Here is a 19,579-nt window from a genome sequence, read left to right on the forward strand (position 1 = left end):
AGCCATAAACCGGAATAATCTTATATTAAATGAATACTAAGTAATTCTTAAAAGTTAGGGCCTCTTATCATTTTGTTTTTCCTCACTAAAAGAGCCACATGAGGCCCTGGAGCCTCAGATTGCAGACCTCTGGCTCAGGCTGAACAAAATGACGTAACATGTGCTATGACTTTATAAGGAAAGTGGGTGTGGTTACCCAGACAAAAACCTCAATTTCCAAGGAAATCCAAACCTTTACTTTTGAAGATTCGTCTAAAAGTTGCATAGATCTGTTCGTCTCACCAGGGCAATTGAAACAGAAAATGGTTGCTATGGAGATAAAATGACAGAAAAGCCACAATTTTGACCAAAGCATTTTATTTATGAATATGTTATGAGAAGCTCTGACCAGACTGGCAGAGGGGGGAAAGTGATGGAAGCAGCCGCTCAGCCAGTGAGGTTCTATTATTTTAGTATTCTTGAAATAAACAAATACAACCAGAAAAGAACACTGAAACATACGCATTTTGTTTTAACCATTTATTTATCTCTAGAAGCAAACACGAAGTTTCATAGAAATGATTTTGAATTATAAAAATCTGACTTTAATGACCTAATTTTCAAGATGAACTTTTGACTTGGTCAGACTTTGACCTGACATTAACATCAGAAATGACATTTGCTTTTACTTGGATGCTGTTTTTATGCATACAAATCAGATTTGCAATAACAGCTGTTATATTTGGGTTCATTTTTTAAGAGTGAAATCTGAGGCTGGAAGCTTGCACACCAGAACGAGATGCTGCATTCACCAGCAGAGTAGAAAGTATTGACATGGAAAATCAATTCAGGGAATGAAGAAAAGACAGATTTGGCACATTTTCAGTTTTTAAAAATGATGGTCATCGTATTAGAAAATGACTTGCAGGTACAGCAGAAGTACAGTAAAGTTTCTAGATTAAAAAAACTCCAGACATATAAATCTTTAGCAGATTCAAAACGTTTTTACGCTTGATGTATTAAAATAAAAAAGTTTAAAAAAAATTTAGTAAAGAAGAACTCCCCCTGATTGTCACCATGATGGTGTCTAAGTTCAGGGTCGATCTTTAACTTGGTCACTCTGATATTTGGTCGATGTCACACTCTTGGGACACTTATCTATAAAATACAATCAATTCCTTTTGATTTGGATAAAAAATCTGATCCTAATACTTTAGTTGCTCTGAAATGTAACAAAAAGTGCAGATTTGTTTCAGGAGTTTGGCAAAGTTTTCAAGTTATCACTGATAGCTGCAGGTTTTGGTCCTAAGTGGATCGTTTTTCCACGCCCTGCTTGATCCCCAGCACCAGGTGAACAAACCAGTTGATCTGAACCATCCAGCCCTTTTCTCTGCAGATCTCGATCTGGTCCAGCAGGTGGCGCTGCGCCTCCTCCTCGCTGCGGCCCACGGTGAGCGCCTCTCGGATGTACTCAATGTCTTCTTTGCTGGTCAGCTGGGGCATACCTGAGCAGAGGGTTCCAGAGGGTTACCACTGAAGCTTTTGCTACAGTTTTTACATTCTCTCAACTACTGAAACTCTCAACAGTTTACATAACATTGCTAACATAAAGTACTGCATCCCAGCCAGCAAGGTCAAGTGGGCCCATATGGTTTAAAAGTGGGCAGAAAATGTGGCCCCGACTGGCTTTGTCTGCAGGTTCCATGGTGGCTCCACCAGTGTTTGCCCACATTAGCTTAGGTGGGAACTCCGTGTGTTAGCTCGCTACGCTAGCCAGCCTCCTGGTGGAGAGCGTAGCATGCTAGCAAGCTCCACTGTAGCAAGCTAGCATACGCCGCTGTAGCAAGCTAGTGAACTCTGCTGTATTGAGCTAGCAAGCACAGCTGTAGCGAGCTCCACTGTAGCTAGCTAGTGAGCTCCAGTGTATTGAGCTAGCAAGCGCTCATGTTGATCCCGTAAATGGGAGATGTTAAAGAGTGTGTGTTAGTTAGGTATCGGTAATAACATCTCCAGTGTTAAAGATGTGAAAGGGCAGAAATGAAGCGCTGAGGGCGGGGCTACATCCCAACAGCAAGGCCAGGTCCTGTACCTGTCATCAGCATCATGGAGAACAAGATGATGAGGAGGTTGGTGTGATGACGAAGAGCCAGGTAAGCCTTCACACACACGTCCTGAAGAGACAAGAACGCACAGTTAACATCCTGTAAATAAAACTATTGAAATAAATGTTTCACTCTTGAAAATGAAGCAAAGGTTTGTGGGACGTTGTAGCATCAGAAGAGCTTAATGATGGCGTCTAACTAGTCAAGTCTGTTAAATCTTTTTGTTTATGCAGATTTCTGCACCTGGAACTTGAGGAAGTGGGGGCTGCTTTTCTTTCCCGACGTTCCCATGACGTACAGGAAGTCCGGAGTGAGCACAAAGGGAACCCACTCCTTACTGATTCCCATGAAGCTCTTGTAGTTCCCCAGGATGTGTCCGAAGTCGATGTGAAAGAGATTCCCTGCAGAGACACAGCTGTCAGACGTGATGACGGCGCTGCTTCTAGAGAGCAAACCCACTGCAGACAAACCTGATTCTGTGATCATGATGTTGTCGTTGTGGCGGTCCCCGATGCCCAGGACGTAGGTGGCCACGCAGTATCCGCCACAGGACAACAGAAACCTCTCCACAGCCTGCTGGAACTACACACATGTAAAAGCAGATTCTTCAGTGACAAAGAGAAATGATTTTATTCAGAGAAGCTGTAGAAAAATAAATATGATGAAAATAGACTGAGAGGCTCTTGACTGTGGGAATAAGTAGTGATCAGTGTGTGTGGGTGTGTGTGTGTGGGTGTGTGTGTGTGGGTGTGTGGGGGTGGGTGTGTGTGTGTGTGTGTGTGTGTCCTGTGGCTTCAGGAAAAACCCTCATCAGCTTCCTTCCTGTCGTCCACGTTCTCACTTCCTGTCTTTTTATAAACAAATTACTGTCTGATACAAAGACGCACCGATGACAAAGCAAACACACATACATACATTGCACACACAACACCTGTCCTGACAATCCAGGAGATTCAGGGGATTACATTCACTCATTTGAATATAGATTAGGATTAGTTGTATTCCCACCTGCACATCAGGGATGATGCAACCAAAGATTTATTACACCCTATTCACCATCATGGGTGATGACATAGACGACAATGCTGAGAGGTTTTTGGCATAAACGGTACAAAACTGATCTTCTCTGCTTTAGAATCCACTGGAATGGTGGTAATTATTTAAACTCTGGAGAAAGTGTTAAACTAAGACCGGCTTGTTTGTCCTACAGTGACGTGCAGAGAATTTGGCTTGAAAATATGCATAAATTACATAAACTAAATATACGTACTGCTTGTATTTTTGGTATTCATAAACTTTATAGTTTGTGAAATATTGAGCAAAATATCTCACATAGGAAATGAATGAGAAAGTCTTCAAATTTCAAAATTTTAAGAAGATTAGCTGCAAACCTTTAAAGATATTCATGGGCTATGATTTTATCTTCTGTAGTTTAGCTTCTATTTTAGCAACATGCGAACATTTTTGATTAAAGTAGTTTACTGAAGAATTTTGGAGTTTGGAGTTTAGCTAGTATTAAAGCAACATGCTAACATTTTCGGTTAATTTGGCATCTATTGAGGTTTTTGAACTAACTTGGAGTTTAGCTTATATTTAAGCGACACACTAAATATTTTTTTGCAAAATTGGCATGTATTAGGGATTTCTAAGCAATTTTACTACAAGTTTTTTCAGATTTGAGGTTAATCTTCAGGACTCTTTCATAGTTCTTTAACAAAATTTCCAGTCTTTTAGCAAATTTAGCATTAGCAAATAGCTTTTGCATTTTCAGCAAAACCCTTCAGCAATTAAAGTCAATTGTGTCACCATACTTAGCAAAAAGCCTCAGCATCTTCAGTGACTATTTTCAGGAGAAGCATTCACACCAGCATTATCGCAGGCAATGCAACTTTTTTAATTAGTAATTGGTTACTGTAGCTCTCTGGAAAACTTTAAATGTTTATTTTTAGACACATCCGATTTTTTACCCCCATCACAGAAGAAAACAGTTATGTAGGTTTCACAAGAAAAAGTTTGGGGACTCCTGATTTAAAGAACAGTCTTGGATAAAGCTACCTTCATTTACTAAGTGAGAGCCCTACATCTCAACAGCGCCCCCCGCTGAGCGCCTGCACACAGCGTCTGTCGTACCTTATCCTCACTGACACACTTGTCCCGCAGCCACTGGTGAAGAATTTCATCTTTGAATGCGCCGGTGCTTCCAACCACCCTCTGCTGGATGTTGGCGATGGTGGTGGCGTCTTTGACGATCTCAATCATACCTGCAAACCCAAAAATATTGAAATAATAATTTAAAAAACTTGACTGACTTATTTGTGGGGGCTGTTTTTGCAGAAAAGGGTGCACAGATATAACACAGAGACGGAAAATAAACTCAAAACCTACTTCTTAACACAAAAATGACTGAAGGATTTTAAAAATAACTACAAAAAATTAAGTTTATTCTTCAACTGTCCTAGAAAAAAAAGTTATGAATTCATTTCTGTTTAGTGTTGCAAAATGCCATTTGTTTTTTACTGTTTTCATTTTGGATTGTCTTGACATAAAAAATAATTTGTATTTTTGTTTTGTTGTGCTTGTTTCTTCAATGTCAATTCTTTTATTTTTTAGTCATCTCTTAAAATAAGATGTTTTAAACCACAGTGACACCTGGTGGTCAAAAATGTATTGTTAAATATTCAAGGGGCTATATCATGCTAAATCAACTCTTTGAATTTTTAAGTGTGAATTCCCCATAAGAACAACCCAAAGTGGTATTTTGCTCTATTCACACATCTGAGTAGTCTTCTAAAAACCTGCTCTCTGAGCACCAGCCCCTCCCAACCCAAGAAAACTTGTAGGTTCTCACATTGTGATGTCACTAAGTGAGAACAGCCTCTTCCCAGGTTTGCTTCAAGTGTCTGTGCTTTCAGCTCCGCCCCCAGGCTAACACACACACACACACACACACAGCTAACGGTGATCAGCAAAAAGCTTTCATATTATATCCACAAAACGCACATCCATCTTTGCAAAGTTCGGATGTTGTTTGTTTTCGGGGAAGAAACAGACACACTGGCTCTAGAACGACGTCATGGAATGGGCGGTACCCACAAGGGGCGAAAGGCGGAGCCTCAAAGATCAAGGCGTCTTACTTCCCGGGTAGAAAAATGATCTCTCGAAAATAACATATTTCATGAAAAATCTGTTCTTTAGTGTGTCAAAGGTAGCTGGATATAGTTTACTCTGAAAGGCTTAACATTAGCATGATATAGGTCCTTTAATGTTATTCACCTTTAGATGGTGAAAAATGAATTCTAGAATCTACTCTTAGAGTTTAGCTTTCAGTTCATGTTTTCCATCACATGCGCATTAACTGTCAGAAACCCTCTGGAGTGGAGCTGGAGGTCACTGACCAATCCTGTTGCCGGTGGAGATGCAGCCGTACGGTAGCAGACACAAATCCAGAGACTCCGTCTCCCAAATGGACTCCATGATCAGCAGAATCTAAAGGGATTTGTGCAAAGATTAGCCTCCCTCTGGCATTTACTATCAACAGGAAACCATCAGCTGCCCCGCCCCCACCTGCAGGATGAGCATATCCTGTCTGAGGTCATCGCCGTCCTTGAAGATGATGCCTATGGGGTCTTTGGACAGGGTGGTGGGGTCGGCTCTTTTGAACTGCAGCCATAAGGGCTTCTTCTTGGACGCCATCACCTTACACTGCTCTATCTGAAGAGGACAAACACTTCTACCTTAAATCCCACATCTTATGTTCCTGTCTGCTTTCTTGGAAAGTTTTCCTCTCACCAGCAGGGCTCCAGCTCTCAGCCCCGGATCGTAGGGGACTCTGAAAGTCTCCGGGAGACCAGACGACTGCAGAGTCTCCAGCTTCTGACGCAACTGAAACACCACTGGAAACCACAGAAAACATGTCAATAGAACTCTATAAAGTCATCCAGAGGGTGGGTTTGCCAGCTTACCTTGTGCTGAGACGTCATATTTGTCAGCAGACATGGCCTTGACCTCTCTGGTGACTCTCTGCAAAGCCATAGTCATCTCCACCTGGAGAGAATCACCAGTTTTTACTGTCTCTTTAATACCTCCAGCAGATTAATTACATCTACCTCTGTCTTTATCTCAACCACCCTTATGGGTGGATATGGATCGTCTGCGGGCGGAAAATGGGTGAACCTGTACGGAGGACGCATGAAATGTCTCTTGATTCGTCCACGCCTCTCTATCGGACTTGTTTACAAGGTACTTCTGAACGTTTGACAACATTTTTTGGGATGGTGCATTCTACAATGTGATCAAAGTACCATTGACAGTAAAAGAGCAAACAATGATAGGTTTGAAAGCATGGGGACCCAGATAACCTTTGGCAGACCAAATCTGGCCCGTTAAGTAGTGGCTGCAGAAGCCGCGGCATGTTTATTAAAACCCTTCTGTTTCCTATTGATTCTCTATGGCAGTGTTTTTCAACCAGTGTGCCGTGGCACACTAGTGTGCCGTGAGAGATGGTCTGGTGTGCCGCGGGAAATTACCCATTTTCACATATCTAAAACATTTACCATCACTATGGTATCAGCTCTGTGTTCATCCAAACGGCCCTGATTTACCACTCAATAGTTTTGAATATGCAAGATGGTAAAATAAATATTTCTTTGTTTCTATAAATGACTCTTTAATCAGAATGATGTTACCGCAATCCAACCGCAAAACTAGCCTCAAAGTCAGTTTTTAGAAATGTCCCTCCCCCTTCAGCTGTCTCCGCCAATCATTGTTGGAGGCTTGATCACATGTCATCAATCTGACCAATCAGAAGAGGTTAACGTCCTCACTTCCTTGTTCTGATTCGGCTCATAAAGTCTCTCAGTTCCAACTAAAATAACAGCTAAAGCTCGTGTTTAGCGGTGCAGCTTCCAGCGGGATCCGACGTCAGTTTAAAAAGTGAACAAAATAATGAAGCTCAGAAACGACAGTATGCCGGCATCTGTGTGAGTTCATGCACTACAGCCCCCATGATGCATTGGGTTAAGTGCGCGCGCTGAGCGCTGGGTGGAGGGGGAGGGGCTTACACGTTCAGCAGCGCAAGAGCCAAATAGGGAGAGAGATGGAGAGAAAACATCAACACAAAACGTAAAGAAAATGAAAAGAAAAAGATAAAGAAGAAAAAAACTGGAATCATTTGACTTTTCTTGATAGTATGAAGGAACAGAGTCTGCAGGAAATATTCTATATGTATATATATTTTCTGTATATATTAATGGCTCCACAATCAACCTGTCCAGACACCTGAGAACTGAGAGAATCTTCTCTAAAACAGAGCAGATCATCACTGACAGAAGAATCCAGATTACATCCTCAAAGTTGAAACTCTTTTGTCTTTCTTAATGTTAATGTGAATAAAAGTCTTGATTTAGTGGTTTTTGGACAATTTAATTTGTATTTGGGTTGTGGTTGCAGAGTTTTGTGTTGTTCACTTCAGATGTGTTTGAAAAGTGAGTTAAAAACTGAATAGTTAATAGTTAGTTCTTTTATCATTAATTTTGTACATTCTATCTGGAAGGGATAAATAACAGCATATAGATAATTTACACTTTATATGAATAAAATCATATTTACATCATGGATTTTGTGCATAATCTTATCTAGTAGTTTATAATGAATCAAACAAAGCAAACAACAATCTAAAAAGCCATTTGGTAGCCAAAAGAGCCGCTGTTTTAGGAAAACGAATGTGAAAGAATTGAATTTTGAGCCAGAATTCTCATCAATATTGTGGAGGGAAACAAGAAAAGAATATTGTTTTTACTTTGTCTGATAGTTTTGGAAGTATTTAAAAAAAGAGAAAAAATCATTCATAAAAACTGATTATTTAAAAGTTTTTATTTTTTATTTTTTTAATCATTCATTAATGATACGTTTGAGCAAATTGATTAATGATGCTTCCCACTTATATAAAAAAATGTACACTAGATTGTGGAGGGACTGTACATCAATACAGACTAGTTTTTTTACCTTTTGGATGCTAGTGTGCCGCGGGATTTTTTTCATGGAAAAAGTGTACCTTGGCTCAAAAAAGGTTGAAAAACACTGCTCTATGGTACTCCTAAACTATACAACTAGGGGGTAACGGATCACGCATAATCCGTGGTCCGTACGGATCACTAGCCACGGTTCTGCCCACACGTGTACCGCGGATCATCCCCTCCTCCTTCCCCGCGGCATTCCTCACGCACATTTTTAAAATCAATTCTGTTCACACCGAATGCATTTGGCGTCAAATTCATGTACTCATGTACTTTGTTTGTTCGCCGTCATGTGTCAAAGTTGCATCTTGACGGTTATCCAAAACCCTAAGCTCCCGTCGTGGGTGGGAGGAGATCCATCAAAAACTTTTCTCGGCCTCGTCATGAAGGACGTGGATACTGAGGGACCAGGTTTATTTATGTTGAAGGGCTGAATTAAAGCATCTGTGCACGTCTCCGTGTCTGGGTCCAGATCTCCTGGTGTGGAGCAGCAGTTGTCCAGCAGCCGCTGCTCCGTTAAAGCAATGTGCTTTCAGGGAAGGCAGTGTGGCAAGCCATAAGGATCAAAAATCGCTTGGAAAAGCGGGTATGGCAGGGCCTCACCTGCACATGTACGACAGATAATAATAACTATTTGAAATACTTAACTGGTCCCTCAGTTTCAATACTACAATTAATAGCAAAAAATAATGAAAGTTTAATTTTAACTTTTTCATTTCACATTTAAATTGGAAATGGGGGGTGGGGGGGTGGGGGTAGCATATTCATCATTCTTTTCTCTCAGTTTTTGTAGATGTGATCTCCAGACATGTAAATGTAATCAGAAACTACATGTTTTGACATTTTTGTTTTTGTTCAAAGAGATGTGAATATATATTTATAATTTGAAGTACTTTTATATATGTTTTCTGTAATATACTGTATGTTTGAAAGTTATTTTAAAAAAGTAATTTTAGGCTTTAATCTTTTTGTTTTTCCTGTAGTTTGTTTTCCACTTTTTACTGATCCAAAAAAATTATTTGAACCGCAAGTTTTGTGATCAGTGACACCCCTATTTACAACTGTAATATACTTTCAGCCTCCGGGTGGCGCTGTTAGCACTTTATTTTCCAGCAGTTATGGGTGAAACCACCTCCAAGTGAGTCAGCCCTGGGCTACTTCTGTTAGAAATTCTTAAGAATCTTCACAGTCACTCCGATGCTTTTAGCAGCTTTTTCCAGCGAGCTAAGATGGAGCAACAGCAACAAACGGATAAAGTCTAAAGAGCAGCTCCATGTCTCTCATTAGGACCCTGTTTGCTGTTTTCATTGGAAGAAAGTTAGAGCTTGCTCTTGTTTTTCAATGAAAACTTTTTACTCTTACTCATGTTTGTTACCTTAATGAATACAGAATCAAAATAAATCAATTAAACCATAATCTCAATTTCAGGAAAAAATATTGGCCCACGGATCAGAATCCCGTTTAGATTTTGCCCCTTTGAGTGAAAAGGTTTGGGCACCTCTGGTTTACAACTTCTTTTTCAAACCGTTGTGGAAATGTCTCACCAAACCCTGACCTTACAGATGACCTACACACAGGAGACAGATGTTTACATACCTCTAGTCATGATGTCACCTGCCATCATAAACATTTAAGATCAAATATAATTTAATTGAGTATACACCGTATGTAGTTTCCATAGAAACAAAATCAAATTAAGAAAAACCTTCATAAAATCATTTTGAAGTCGGACCATTTTGCACTAAAGTAGAAGAATGTGTTGCTTTTGTAACAAACCCTCCAGTGTTCACTTACTGTACTGGACCTGATTGTAACTTCACAATTTGGCCAAAAACACATATTACTAGTATAGGATTACCCACAAAGGAACATCAGCGTGTTCTTAAACCTGCAGTGGTCACCTGCTTCCTGAAGTCCTGCAGCATGCTCTCCCCGCAGCCTCGTAAGTAGGCCTCCAGCAGCACCGCGTACCTCTGCTGGTAATGCATGGACTGAGCGATCTCACTCCGCAAGAACCAGAAGAGGAAATGACCGATCCTCTTACTCTGTGCTCAAAAATACACACAGAATACACAAAAAAACATTTTCATGTCAGCAATTTTCTGATTTTTGACAGCAAACAGGAAGCTGTCAGTCCATCTTACCCTCAGAGCTCTCTTCAGCAGGAACCGAACCAGAGCGCTGTCGTGGTACGGCTCAAACTTGACCGCCTGCAATACATGTGCACATATCTTGACTGTGTATTCTACTTCAACCCTCATGACTTGGAGTGTGTATTGGCAGGAGTCTGGCAATATGATACTTATCCCCATATATTCAAAGACTGTACCACACACAGTATTTCATTATTTTTTAAAGAGTATGACTTAGAACAAACTTTTGTCAGAGTATTAATACACATTTCACAAGAATAAAATCTTAAAATACATTTTATTTAATGATCAGAACATGAAGCACTGCAGCTGTATCTGATAGTTGCTTTACTCGAGCAAATCCACGATGCTTTTCTTTTGACAAGTTAAGAAATATTTGTCCTTAAAGTCCCCCTCCAATGAAAATCCTGTTTTCAGAGTTTTTAACATGTCTGTGTGGCATTTTTCTTCTGAAAGAGAACAAATGTAATAAGAAATCATTTAGTTTTTACATTTCTGAGTATTTCTCCTTTTAAATCAATCAAACTGTCTTGGACAGACTCTGTTTGAATGAATGATCTTCTTTCCATCAACAGCTCTGCTGCACATGCACTAAACCCTCATCTGTTCCTAGTGTCTAGTTCAGGTTCTGGAGAAGAGAAGATGGTATCTTCACATTGACTGCAGTCAAATGAGCCGCCGTTCACATTTCTGTGGTCAAATCAGCATCACTGGATTTTTGGTGTGAGTTTCATCCAATACTTACGGTAGCAGGACTGAGAACGCTGGAAAATCTCCACCAGTTTAAAAACCTCATAATTATCATTAAAACATTACTGGGAATGTTTTATTTTAATAAAATATATTGTCATAGGGGGATTTCAAAAGGAAAAGTCAATTTTGTCTGATTTTCACAAGAAACTACTTTTCGGTCAAAAACAAAAGCAAAGAATAAATGTGCCTTAACCCATTAGGTTCTATAAGTATGGCTTAAAAAAAGTGCTGTTTATTTCCAACATTGCTAAATGTAGCTTATCCAGTATTTTTAAAACAGTTTAGGTGCTTGGAAAAATAAATAAACAAACAATTTTTTCCAGAAACATTAAAGTGTGATGATGAAGCAGCATGAAAGGATGAAGGAAAGCGCCTGAATATTATTTATTTCCTTCTTTCTGACAGTCTGCACTGCAGCGTTACATCTCTGTGTTCACATGCGCTGAAATAAACACGGATTTCACAGCTCATCTGTGAAATCAGAGTGTTGTACACGTCACACTGATTCATCAGGTGGCTGAACCAGAATCTTTTGCCGTGAATTACAGCAGAACTTTGGCCTGCTAAACTACATGTTCACACTTTTTTAAATGTTGTCGTATCACCAATTGAAATGTCACAATATTTCACTCAATTGTTTTCTTACACCCTTAATTATGACCATAAACTATAATATAATTCACACTTTGGCCTTATTGCTTTCCACGACTCAGAAATAATGTCTGGATATTCATACCTGCTATAGGATCATATGGCAGCCTTGGTTAGTTTTGATCGGAAATAACAAAAGACGTCACACCTTCTGATGATTTGCCCCCCCCCCTTTTTTTTTTTTTAAATATCACACAGGCTGCGCAGTGGTTAGCGCTCTTGCCTCACAGCGAGAAGGCCCCGGTTCGAATCCCAGCTGGGACCTTTCTGTGTGGAGTTTGCATGTTCTCCCCGTGCATGCGTGGGTTTTCACCGGGGACTCCGGCTTCCTCCCACCGTCCAAAAACATGCTTCATAGGTTAATTGGTGACTCTAAATTGCCCCTAGGTGTGAATGTGTGAGAATGTATGTGTGTGATTGAGGCCCTGCGACAGACTGGAGACCTGTCCAGGGTGTACCCTGCCTTGGCCCATCAGTAGCTGGGATAGGCTATGGTACCCCCGCGACCCTGAAAGGGACGAAGCGGTCAAGAAAATGAATTAATGAATGAAAATATCACACTGCACTTTTGAGAGCAGCTCAAACCCCCTAGAAACATGAAGCTACAGCAGCCGACAGACATGGGGCCGATATTTCCCAAAATATGACCAGAAAAGAAAAAAAAGACGAAAATGTAACTAGTACCAAAGGTTATCCAACCACAGAGCATCAGACCTGCTGTGTCTGCTGTTCACATACTTACGGGGTTATTTTCAGAATAAAAGCTTCTACAGAAGCAGTAGTTCTAACATGCTAAGAAGAAGAGAGGCAAAGAATGGCCGAAAACAGTCCCTAACCCCTCGCTTACACCACCAGCGTCACAGCTCAGTTGCGTGCGCCGTAGTCTTTTCGTAACATTAAAAGTGCGAGAGAAACTTCCACTGCAGGCGTTCGCTGTCTCTGCGTCGCTGCGAATCCTTTTCGTTTGGTTCAAATTTTGACGGACGCCGCAGCTGATCATCATCACTTTCTGTGAGGTTGGGGCTATTTACGACTTAAACTGGAAACCACGCGAGCGAATGTAAGGTGCATCCGGTATATTTTCAAAATAAAATGAACTTTTTCCGCTGAACTCGACGGTTTCAGCGTGTCATAAACATTACATAGTTTAGGTGTTACTCAAAGTGTGTTGCAGCACAGCGTTGTCAGTCATAACCATGGACGAGGAGAAGTTGATCATAGAGATCCAGCACTACTCTGTCTGGGCTGAGCTTTCACAGGCTGTGGCTGGAGCAGCAGCCAGTGTAAGCCATCGGCTGTAGCTAGTCCACTCCCGCAACGCAACGAAGCTGTGATGCTAGTGGTGTAAACGAGGGGTAAAAGTGCTTGGTGATTTATCAGTACAGGTCCCATTGACGCAACAAAAATGAGTACACATACATGCACATCTTTTTGTTCAGCCAATAAAACATTGACATACAAAAACACATTCTAAGATCATAAAATCTTTAGCATACTGTAACTTTTCGACTGTTTACACGACAGTAGATATTAAAGTGTGAGCTACTTTTCTCCTTTAGAATCTACTGGGTTTATCGTGTTAACAACTAAAAAGTTACAGTAAGTCAAAGAACCTAAAAACTGGAGCTCCGGTGTTAAAGGGTTAAGTGTTTACCCCCTTTGTCCAGAGATTAAAAAGAGATCACATCTAATAACACACGCACTACCTGCTGTGAGTCAGAGTAACACCTTTGCAAAGCAAAGCAGGCTGCCACTCTTTAGATTTAAGGAAGTCTGCAAAAGAAATTATGCAAACCTTAATAAGGTTTATGCAAAACAAAAACAAAAAAAACTCATCCACAAGTACTTGATATTAATACTATGAAACAGTAAATGATTTCTGCACTAAAACTTTGCCATGACACCTCTAGCTAGGTTTTGTTGTATCTGTAATGCAAACGGTTGTTGTTGCCTGAGGGCGCACAACTCTGCAGCTCAACTGTGTGAAGCAGAACGTCATTTTCCTATTGGACCAAAAGGCCTTTTGTATACCTGCAGCTGATAACTCCTGCTAATGCAAAGCTGACCGCAGAAGTCGACACAAAAACACAGAAGGACCAGCAAGCTCCATGCTGCTTCCTGCACAGGGCTGCAGGTACACAGAGGAAGAGCCTCCTCACCATTCAACTCTGAACACAGTCAGCTGTCACATGGGGTTATTTATCAGCTCACGCGGGTCACACCGGCATGGCAACATGCGTTCAAACAACCACTTCCAATTAACCATCTATGCAGGAATGTCAGACTATCGCACAAGTGGCCAAAATCCAAAACACACCTTAGGTCACGGGTCAACCTGGATAAACATATATTGAACACTCTAAAACTACATTTTTATTACTTTAAAAACAGAACTTTTTAAAATAATTATGAACTAGATTATTAGCATTACCTGTGATAATGCTAGTGTGAGTGCTGTAAACTGAATTTGGCTGCTGAAGATGCTAGTGCTGATAGCTGAAGATGCTGAAACTGATGGTTAAAAACACTGAGGCTGATAGCCAGATCCGGCCTCCGGGTAATTCTATCCGGTCCTCCAGATCATTTTAATTTATTGTTATTAATGTTCCGATGTTATCTTGCTCTTATTTCTAACTTGTATAATTTTGACAAAATATATTTTTATGGAGAGTAAAATATTGAAAGTTATTTAAGGTTTAAGTTGATTTATTCTGGAATAATATTCCTGCCTTTTTATTATTCATAATTATGTTAAAAAGTTACAGTTTTAAAGTTTTAAAAATACAGTTTCAGAGTGTTCAATAAATGTTTATCCTGTACGACCTGCGACCTAAGGTGTGTTTTGGATTTTGGCCCCTCCTGATTTATCAGAATAAAACTGCAAAAGAAAAAGTCAGGAAAAAGATTCACCAGATTTACACCGGAAAAACATTTCACACCAAACTTGTGACTGCAAGTAAACAGTAGAAAAAGAAGAAGCCCCTCCCTGCTCATCCAGTGTGAACACCATGTTCCAGAATGCCCGTTGAGAGCGTTTGGAAACATGAGTCACATGCGCGTTGTGAATGTAGTGTCAGAGTAGTAGAGTGAAACTACCCAGCCTGGACTACAGGAGTGAACAAACAGATTCATGAAAAGACAAACCTGGACAAGCTGGAGAAGATACCGGAGCACGTCATCGTCCTCCAGCGTCTCCAGCTTCCTGACGGCCATTGAGCGAACGTGGGAGTCGGAGTAGTGGCAGTCCAGTAGCTGCATAGCTAAACCAACATCCAGACCACTGCAGAGCAAAGGGGCTTTAGGAACGCCAAAGCCAACAGAGGTAGAACAGAACAGCGAGGTAATCTTTTCACCTTGTGTCCCAGGCGTTGTTGCGCTCCAAGAGGCGATGTGTTGCCAGAACATCTTCCTGTTTCCCCCACTTGACTGAGCCCAGCAGCTTTGGGTAGGCCCTGCAAGAGACTGTGGTCAAAAATAGGAAACCGAACTCAGGAGCTTTCCTGGACAGGAGAAGGACCTTGGATCGCGCATGCACTCCTGCCGAAAGTGCCACAGCAGCTCTTTGTCCTCAGGACTGAGGGGGTGTAAGGGGTCTGTGGACACGATAGCCTCAAACTGCTTCTTCAGGTGGTTTGGCATCTCCCTCTGACCCCTCTCTCCTCCTTCCGTCTCCTCCCCAGCCCCACAGTCTCTACCCACATCCCTGCTTTTGGGCAACACCACCGGGTAGCAGTACTTGTCCAGCAAAATGGCGATGGCCATGGAGGAGGACTTGTCCGGGTTGGTGGCCGAGGTCAGCTTGTCGGCGTTGATGCTGCTGCTGCTCTCGTCACTCTTCTCGGGCATCTTCCACATGTGGAGGATGAACTCGCCCTGCCGGAGCAGAGAGCGATGGTCCACCAAGAGCAGGTTGACGTAGAACAAGAGGCGGTTCTTGGTTTTTCCTAAGAACGGACACATGAAATATTGAAGCGTTCCTTTGAACAGCTTCAAGAAGTTGGGACCAGTTTTTACCTTCAGAACTGCCGGTTCCTCCTGAGTTATCATAGTGGGAGCTTCCTTTGCCAGCTGGTGTTTGGGTTGGTTTCCCACAGATTACCTGGAGGTTAAATCATAATTTGACACCAGCATCTGCTTTAGCTTATCATATTTCATGGTCAGCAACCTGACACCGACAACTGCTGACCATTACTGTGTTTTAGGTGTGAAATACAAATCGTCTTCAGGAGATGTTGAAATCAAATTCTAAAATCAGGATCCTTCTTCATGAATCAATAGTTTCTCAAAATATACAATAAGCACAAGTGGTGCCACTGTGATGTCATCACTACTTTAAGATAAGTTATTTTCACCAAACCAGACATGTCTGGAAATTTTAGGTGAGTTTGTGTGAATATTCAGGGGATTAAATTTCAGTCAAACTGGGAGAAAAATGAACGAAAGAATAAAAAAAGGCTATTTTTCAAGCCACATGTGGTGGGTGGTTTTTTGGTTCTGCACTCAGTTTGTGTTTTTTGTGTTTCTTGCCTTTATTTTGAAGGTTGTTTGTACCTTATGAGGTTATTTTTTTCTTTGTAATTACAATTTAGTCCTTTGCACACTTCTTTTGTGCCCAGACCATCACCAGGAGTGTTTTAGAAGTCTGATCCTCTAAACATCATCAGCTGGAAGTTTTAAGACCAAAAGATCAGCGGTCTCCAACTTTTTCAGACCATGGACTGGTTTAAATTAGACATTTTCACAGACTGGTCCACACAGGGTAGAAGTTGGCATTTTTAAGCTTCCTGTTTCTGGAAATCTATTTTCAAAATAAAATGCTACTACAGGAAATTTATATTAAAAAAAGTCTAAAAATATCAGTAGAATTTTTATACAGACAATGAAGATTCAATGAAAGAAAGTTGTTGATTTGTAAAAGTCGTTTCTGATTTGAAAAAAAAATCTATAAAGAAAAATTAGATGATTTTTCAATCTAGGCTCTGATCATCTTTCAGAACAAAAGATAGATCATATTTTGTCTTTACATAAATCGTCGTTCATTGGGTATTTTTTTAACACAACTAAACATTTTCTGTTCTAAACTTTCTGAACTTAATTCAGCCTTTCTGTAGGAAAATTCTCAAAAGTTTCTTTTAAAAGTTTCCACAAACTTTATCTGATTAAATCTTCATTCTTTGTAAAATGTTTACATTTTTTGATGAAGATTTTCCCTTTGATTTCAGTGGATCGAGGCTAACAACCAGGTGTTAGCTTCAGCTTTTAAGGTGTAATGGATAAATAAAGTAAAATAAAATGACACAACCGTCTTAAAACTAGTGTTTTAAAAAAATAATAAAAACGTGAATCCACCGTCTCCGACTTTATTATCTGCGTCTGCAAAACAGTCCAGAGTCTGTCGCCGCGTATTAGACAGACCTACATGAGAAGAAATGTCTCAATAATTCCTTATGTGGAGGAAGACTGTCTGTAAACAGCAGCTGTATTGTTTTTGAAGTCGAAAGCTCTTCTTCAGTTTCCTTACTGATTATTTTCTCCCCAAAGAAACTTTCCAAATACGTTCAATTGTTTGGTTTATGCTAGCTTTGGGCTACTAGCTTAGCAATCCAGCTAGCCATGCAGTTATCCGCTTTAAGTCATGTGACCAAGACTGATGTTCAGAACAGAATTTGTCAGTTTTTCAAAATAGAACTCCCTTCAGGATCAGAAAATGAAATCTAAATTAGGGCATGTGTTTCTCTTTTTCTATCTGTGGCCCGGTACCAGGTGACCCACAGGGTTGGAAACCACTGGTCTAGATGATCCAGTTTTTGCTGCTCCAAAACCGTACCCTCAGCCATTCGTGCAGTCTCTGAATGTTTAGAGGTTTTTATTTCCTCTGGCTTCCAACACCAGTAGATATTTCCTACATTTCCAATGTTCATTTTTTTTTACTACTCTTCCTCTGGTCTACTCTTACTCTGAAAGTGTATTACATTGTCTGTTTATCCCATTCGTGAAAAAAAGACGATGTTCAGCCATGGTGGAGCAGGAAAACAGGTTTGACGTCCATCTTTAGCTCACGATGGTTCTGGGAAGTTTCTGAAACCGTCCTCTACTGCTGATGCCTTCACAAACCAACCCTGACGGTGCTTGTTGTGTCTGGCCTTTATGCTTGTGGGACACATATTGGTTAAGTTGTGTCCGTGTTTGTTACTAACATGGCTGGAGTTTACCTGCAGGTTCAGGCGCGCCCCTTTGGGCAAGTCCTTGATTTTGATGTTGAACTCCAACCAACAGTTCCACAGCACCTCTTCATTGAAGGTCTTGGAGGTCGTCCGCTCCTACAGGAGTTCATTCAGAGATGAAACCAAAACTTACAAACACCTAAAGGTTTATCTATCACCTGTAAGACTTTCAACGACAATTCTTCTAAAGCACATGTCAAAGTGCTTTAGAAGAATTAAAGCACTTTAGCCCCTTGTGCGATTGAGTTTGACACCCCTGTTCTAAAGGCAGTGACTTTTATAACATTTTGTTTCTACCACTACCCTCTGTTGTGGCAACACCATGACCACTTCCATGTGAGATTCAAATCATGTTTAAAGTAAACACTGGCGCGTGTCATTCAGCATTATTTAGACGTTCCTCTATCGTAAACCTGCATCAAATTCACTGAGAATTTCCCTCTAGCTTCTGCTGTGTAGATTAGGAGGAACAGGACGAGTACTTTGTTTGTCAAATGTGTTCCTGACACTGGGTCATTTTGCAAAAGATTGTGTGAAAAGAAAGACATCAAGTGTCCTCATAGTTACCTGGGCTAAAAGCTGCTGTCCGTGGAAAATGCTGGCTTCTATGAAGACTACTAACTCTGGCACTTTGGGGAGGGTGGGGATGTCAATACCCAACACCTTCACCCTGAACTTCCTGTTACAGTCCCACATGGAGATGGTGAACACTCGTTCATGATCTTTCTCATCGATGGTCAACTGTTCGTGAGTTCCTAAAAAAAAAAAAAATAATAAAAACACAAAATCTTTGATGCACTGTGACTTATAAACTTTTAGCACGATCAACGTCATTCCAGCAGATTCTGAATCTGCTGGAATGACGTTGATCGTGCTAATGGTTGAAAAATTACAGTAAATCAATGAATATAAACACTGGAGCTCCGGTGTTAAAGGGTTTAAGACCCTGTTACGTCCCTGGGCAAACCTGGCCCAGGTCTAGAGGAATTAATGCGAAAGGGGACAATAACATAAACTGGACACCAATAGGAATAAAACATAAAAGGAAATTGAGTGTCCTGAAACAAAAGAACAAAAATCAAATAATTAATTAGTGCACTGATCCAAACAAAAAGACAAAGCCTCGTCAAACATAAAATAAGTCAGGGAGACTGCTGACTCAGCCATGTCGACTACTAAGGGCTGCCAAACCAAAATCTACCTGAAGAAAACAAATAAACAAAGCCTGCAAACTAAGACTGCCAACTCCAAACTACAATAACAAAACCCAGCAGTGTAAGACTACTGAGGACAAAGAGGAGAAAAAGAACAAATCCAAACCAGCACAACAAAAACTACACCTCCTGCTCTGCTCCCTGCCTGCCCTGGTGAGCCCTTTTCTGTTAAAGTACCTGCCAGGTGCTAATTAACCCTAGAACACTTTCGCTATAAATAGTTACACCATCACTTTTGCCGGGTAATTTTTACCCGATATAATATAATCACTGAAAGGTATTTGTAAAAAAAATAGATCAAAATATGACAACACATGATACATTAGAATAGCTTTCTCTTTTTTTTTCAACTGTGGTTTCTGTAAGAAAATGGTGTGCTGCCCACTACAGGTTGCATCAACGTATTTCAGTTGAATTTTGTGATTGGTCAAACCATGTAAGTTTCAGAAGTCTGACATCATGATCTGCAGCTCCAGTAATGATAACAGT

The 19,579-nt window shown here is 40.6% G+C and overlaps 1 protein-coding gene across 3 annotated transcripts in view; it reads right to left on the reverse strand.

Annotated features, from left to right (window-relative positions):
- Positions 1–504: 504 nt before the first annotated feature.
- Positions 505–19,579, reverse strand: part of pik3cg (phosphatidylinositol-4,5-bisphosphate 3-kinase, catalytic subunit gamma) — a 30,284-nt gene continuing 11,209 nt past the window's right edge. For all 3 annotated transcript variants that reach the window (XM_036210898.1, XM_024265135.2, XM_024265137.2), the window contains exons 8-24: positions 18,444–18,631; positions 17,865–17,972; positions 15,667–15,751; positions 15,170–15,596; positions 15,006–15,104; positions 14,797–14,932; positions 10,240–10,305; positions 9,997–10,140; positions 6,044–6,125; positions 5,871–5,974; positions 5,646–5,792; positions 5,477–5,567; positions 4,212–4,342; positions 2,552–2,663; positions 2,325–2,482; positions 2,069–2,150; positions 505–1,484 (exon numbers count right to left, since the gene is read on the reverse strand). In XM_036210898.1, coding sequence (XP_036066791.1) covers positions 1,285–1,484; positions 2,069–2,150; positions 2,325–2,482; positions 2,552–2,663; positions 4,212–4,342; positions 5,477–5,567; positions 5,646–5,792; positions 5,871–5,974; positions 6,044–6,125; positions 9,997–10,140; positions 10,240–10,305; positions 14,797–14,932; positions 15,006–15,104; positions 15,170–15,596; positions 15,667–15,751; positions 17,865–17,972; positions 18,444–18,631 — 2,360 coding nt within the window. In that variant the 3' untranslated portion in view covers positions 505–1,284. The remainder of the gene's footprint in view (positions 1,485–2,068; positions 2,151–2,324; positions 2,483–2,551; positions 2,664–4,211; positions 4,343–5,476; positions 5,568–5,645; positions 5,793–5,870; positions 5,975–6,043; positions 6,126–9,996; positions 10,141–10,239; positions 10,306–14,796; positions 14,933–15,005; positions 15,105–15,169; positions 15,597–15,666; positions 15,752–17,864; positions 17,973–18,443; positions 18,632–19,579) is intronic.

The sequence above is a fragment of the Oryzias melastigma genome, unplaced genomic scaffold, assembly GCF_002922805.2.
Source record: "Oryzias melastigma strain HK-1 unplaced genomic scaffold, ASM292280v2 sc00288, whole genome shotgun sequence".
Taxonomy (NCBI): domain Eukaryota; kingdom Metazoa; phylum Chordata; class Actinopteri; order Beloniformes; family Adrianichthyidae; genus Oryzias; species Oryzias melastigma.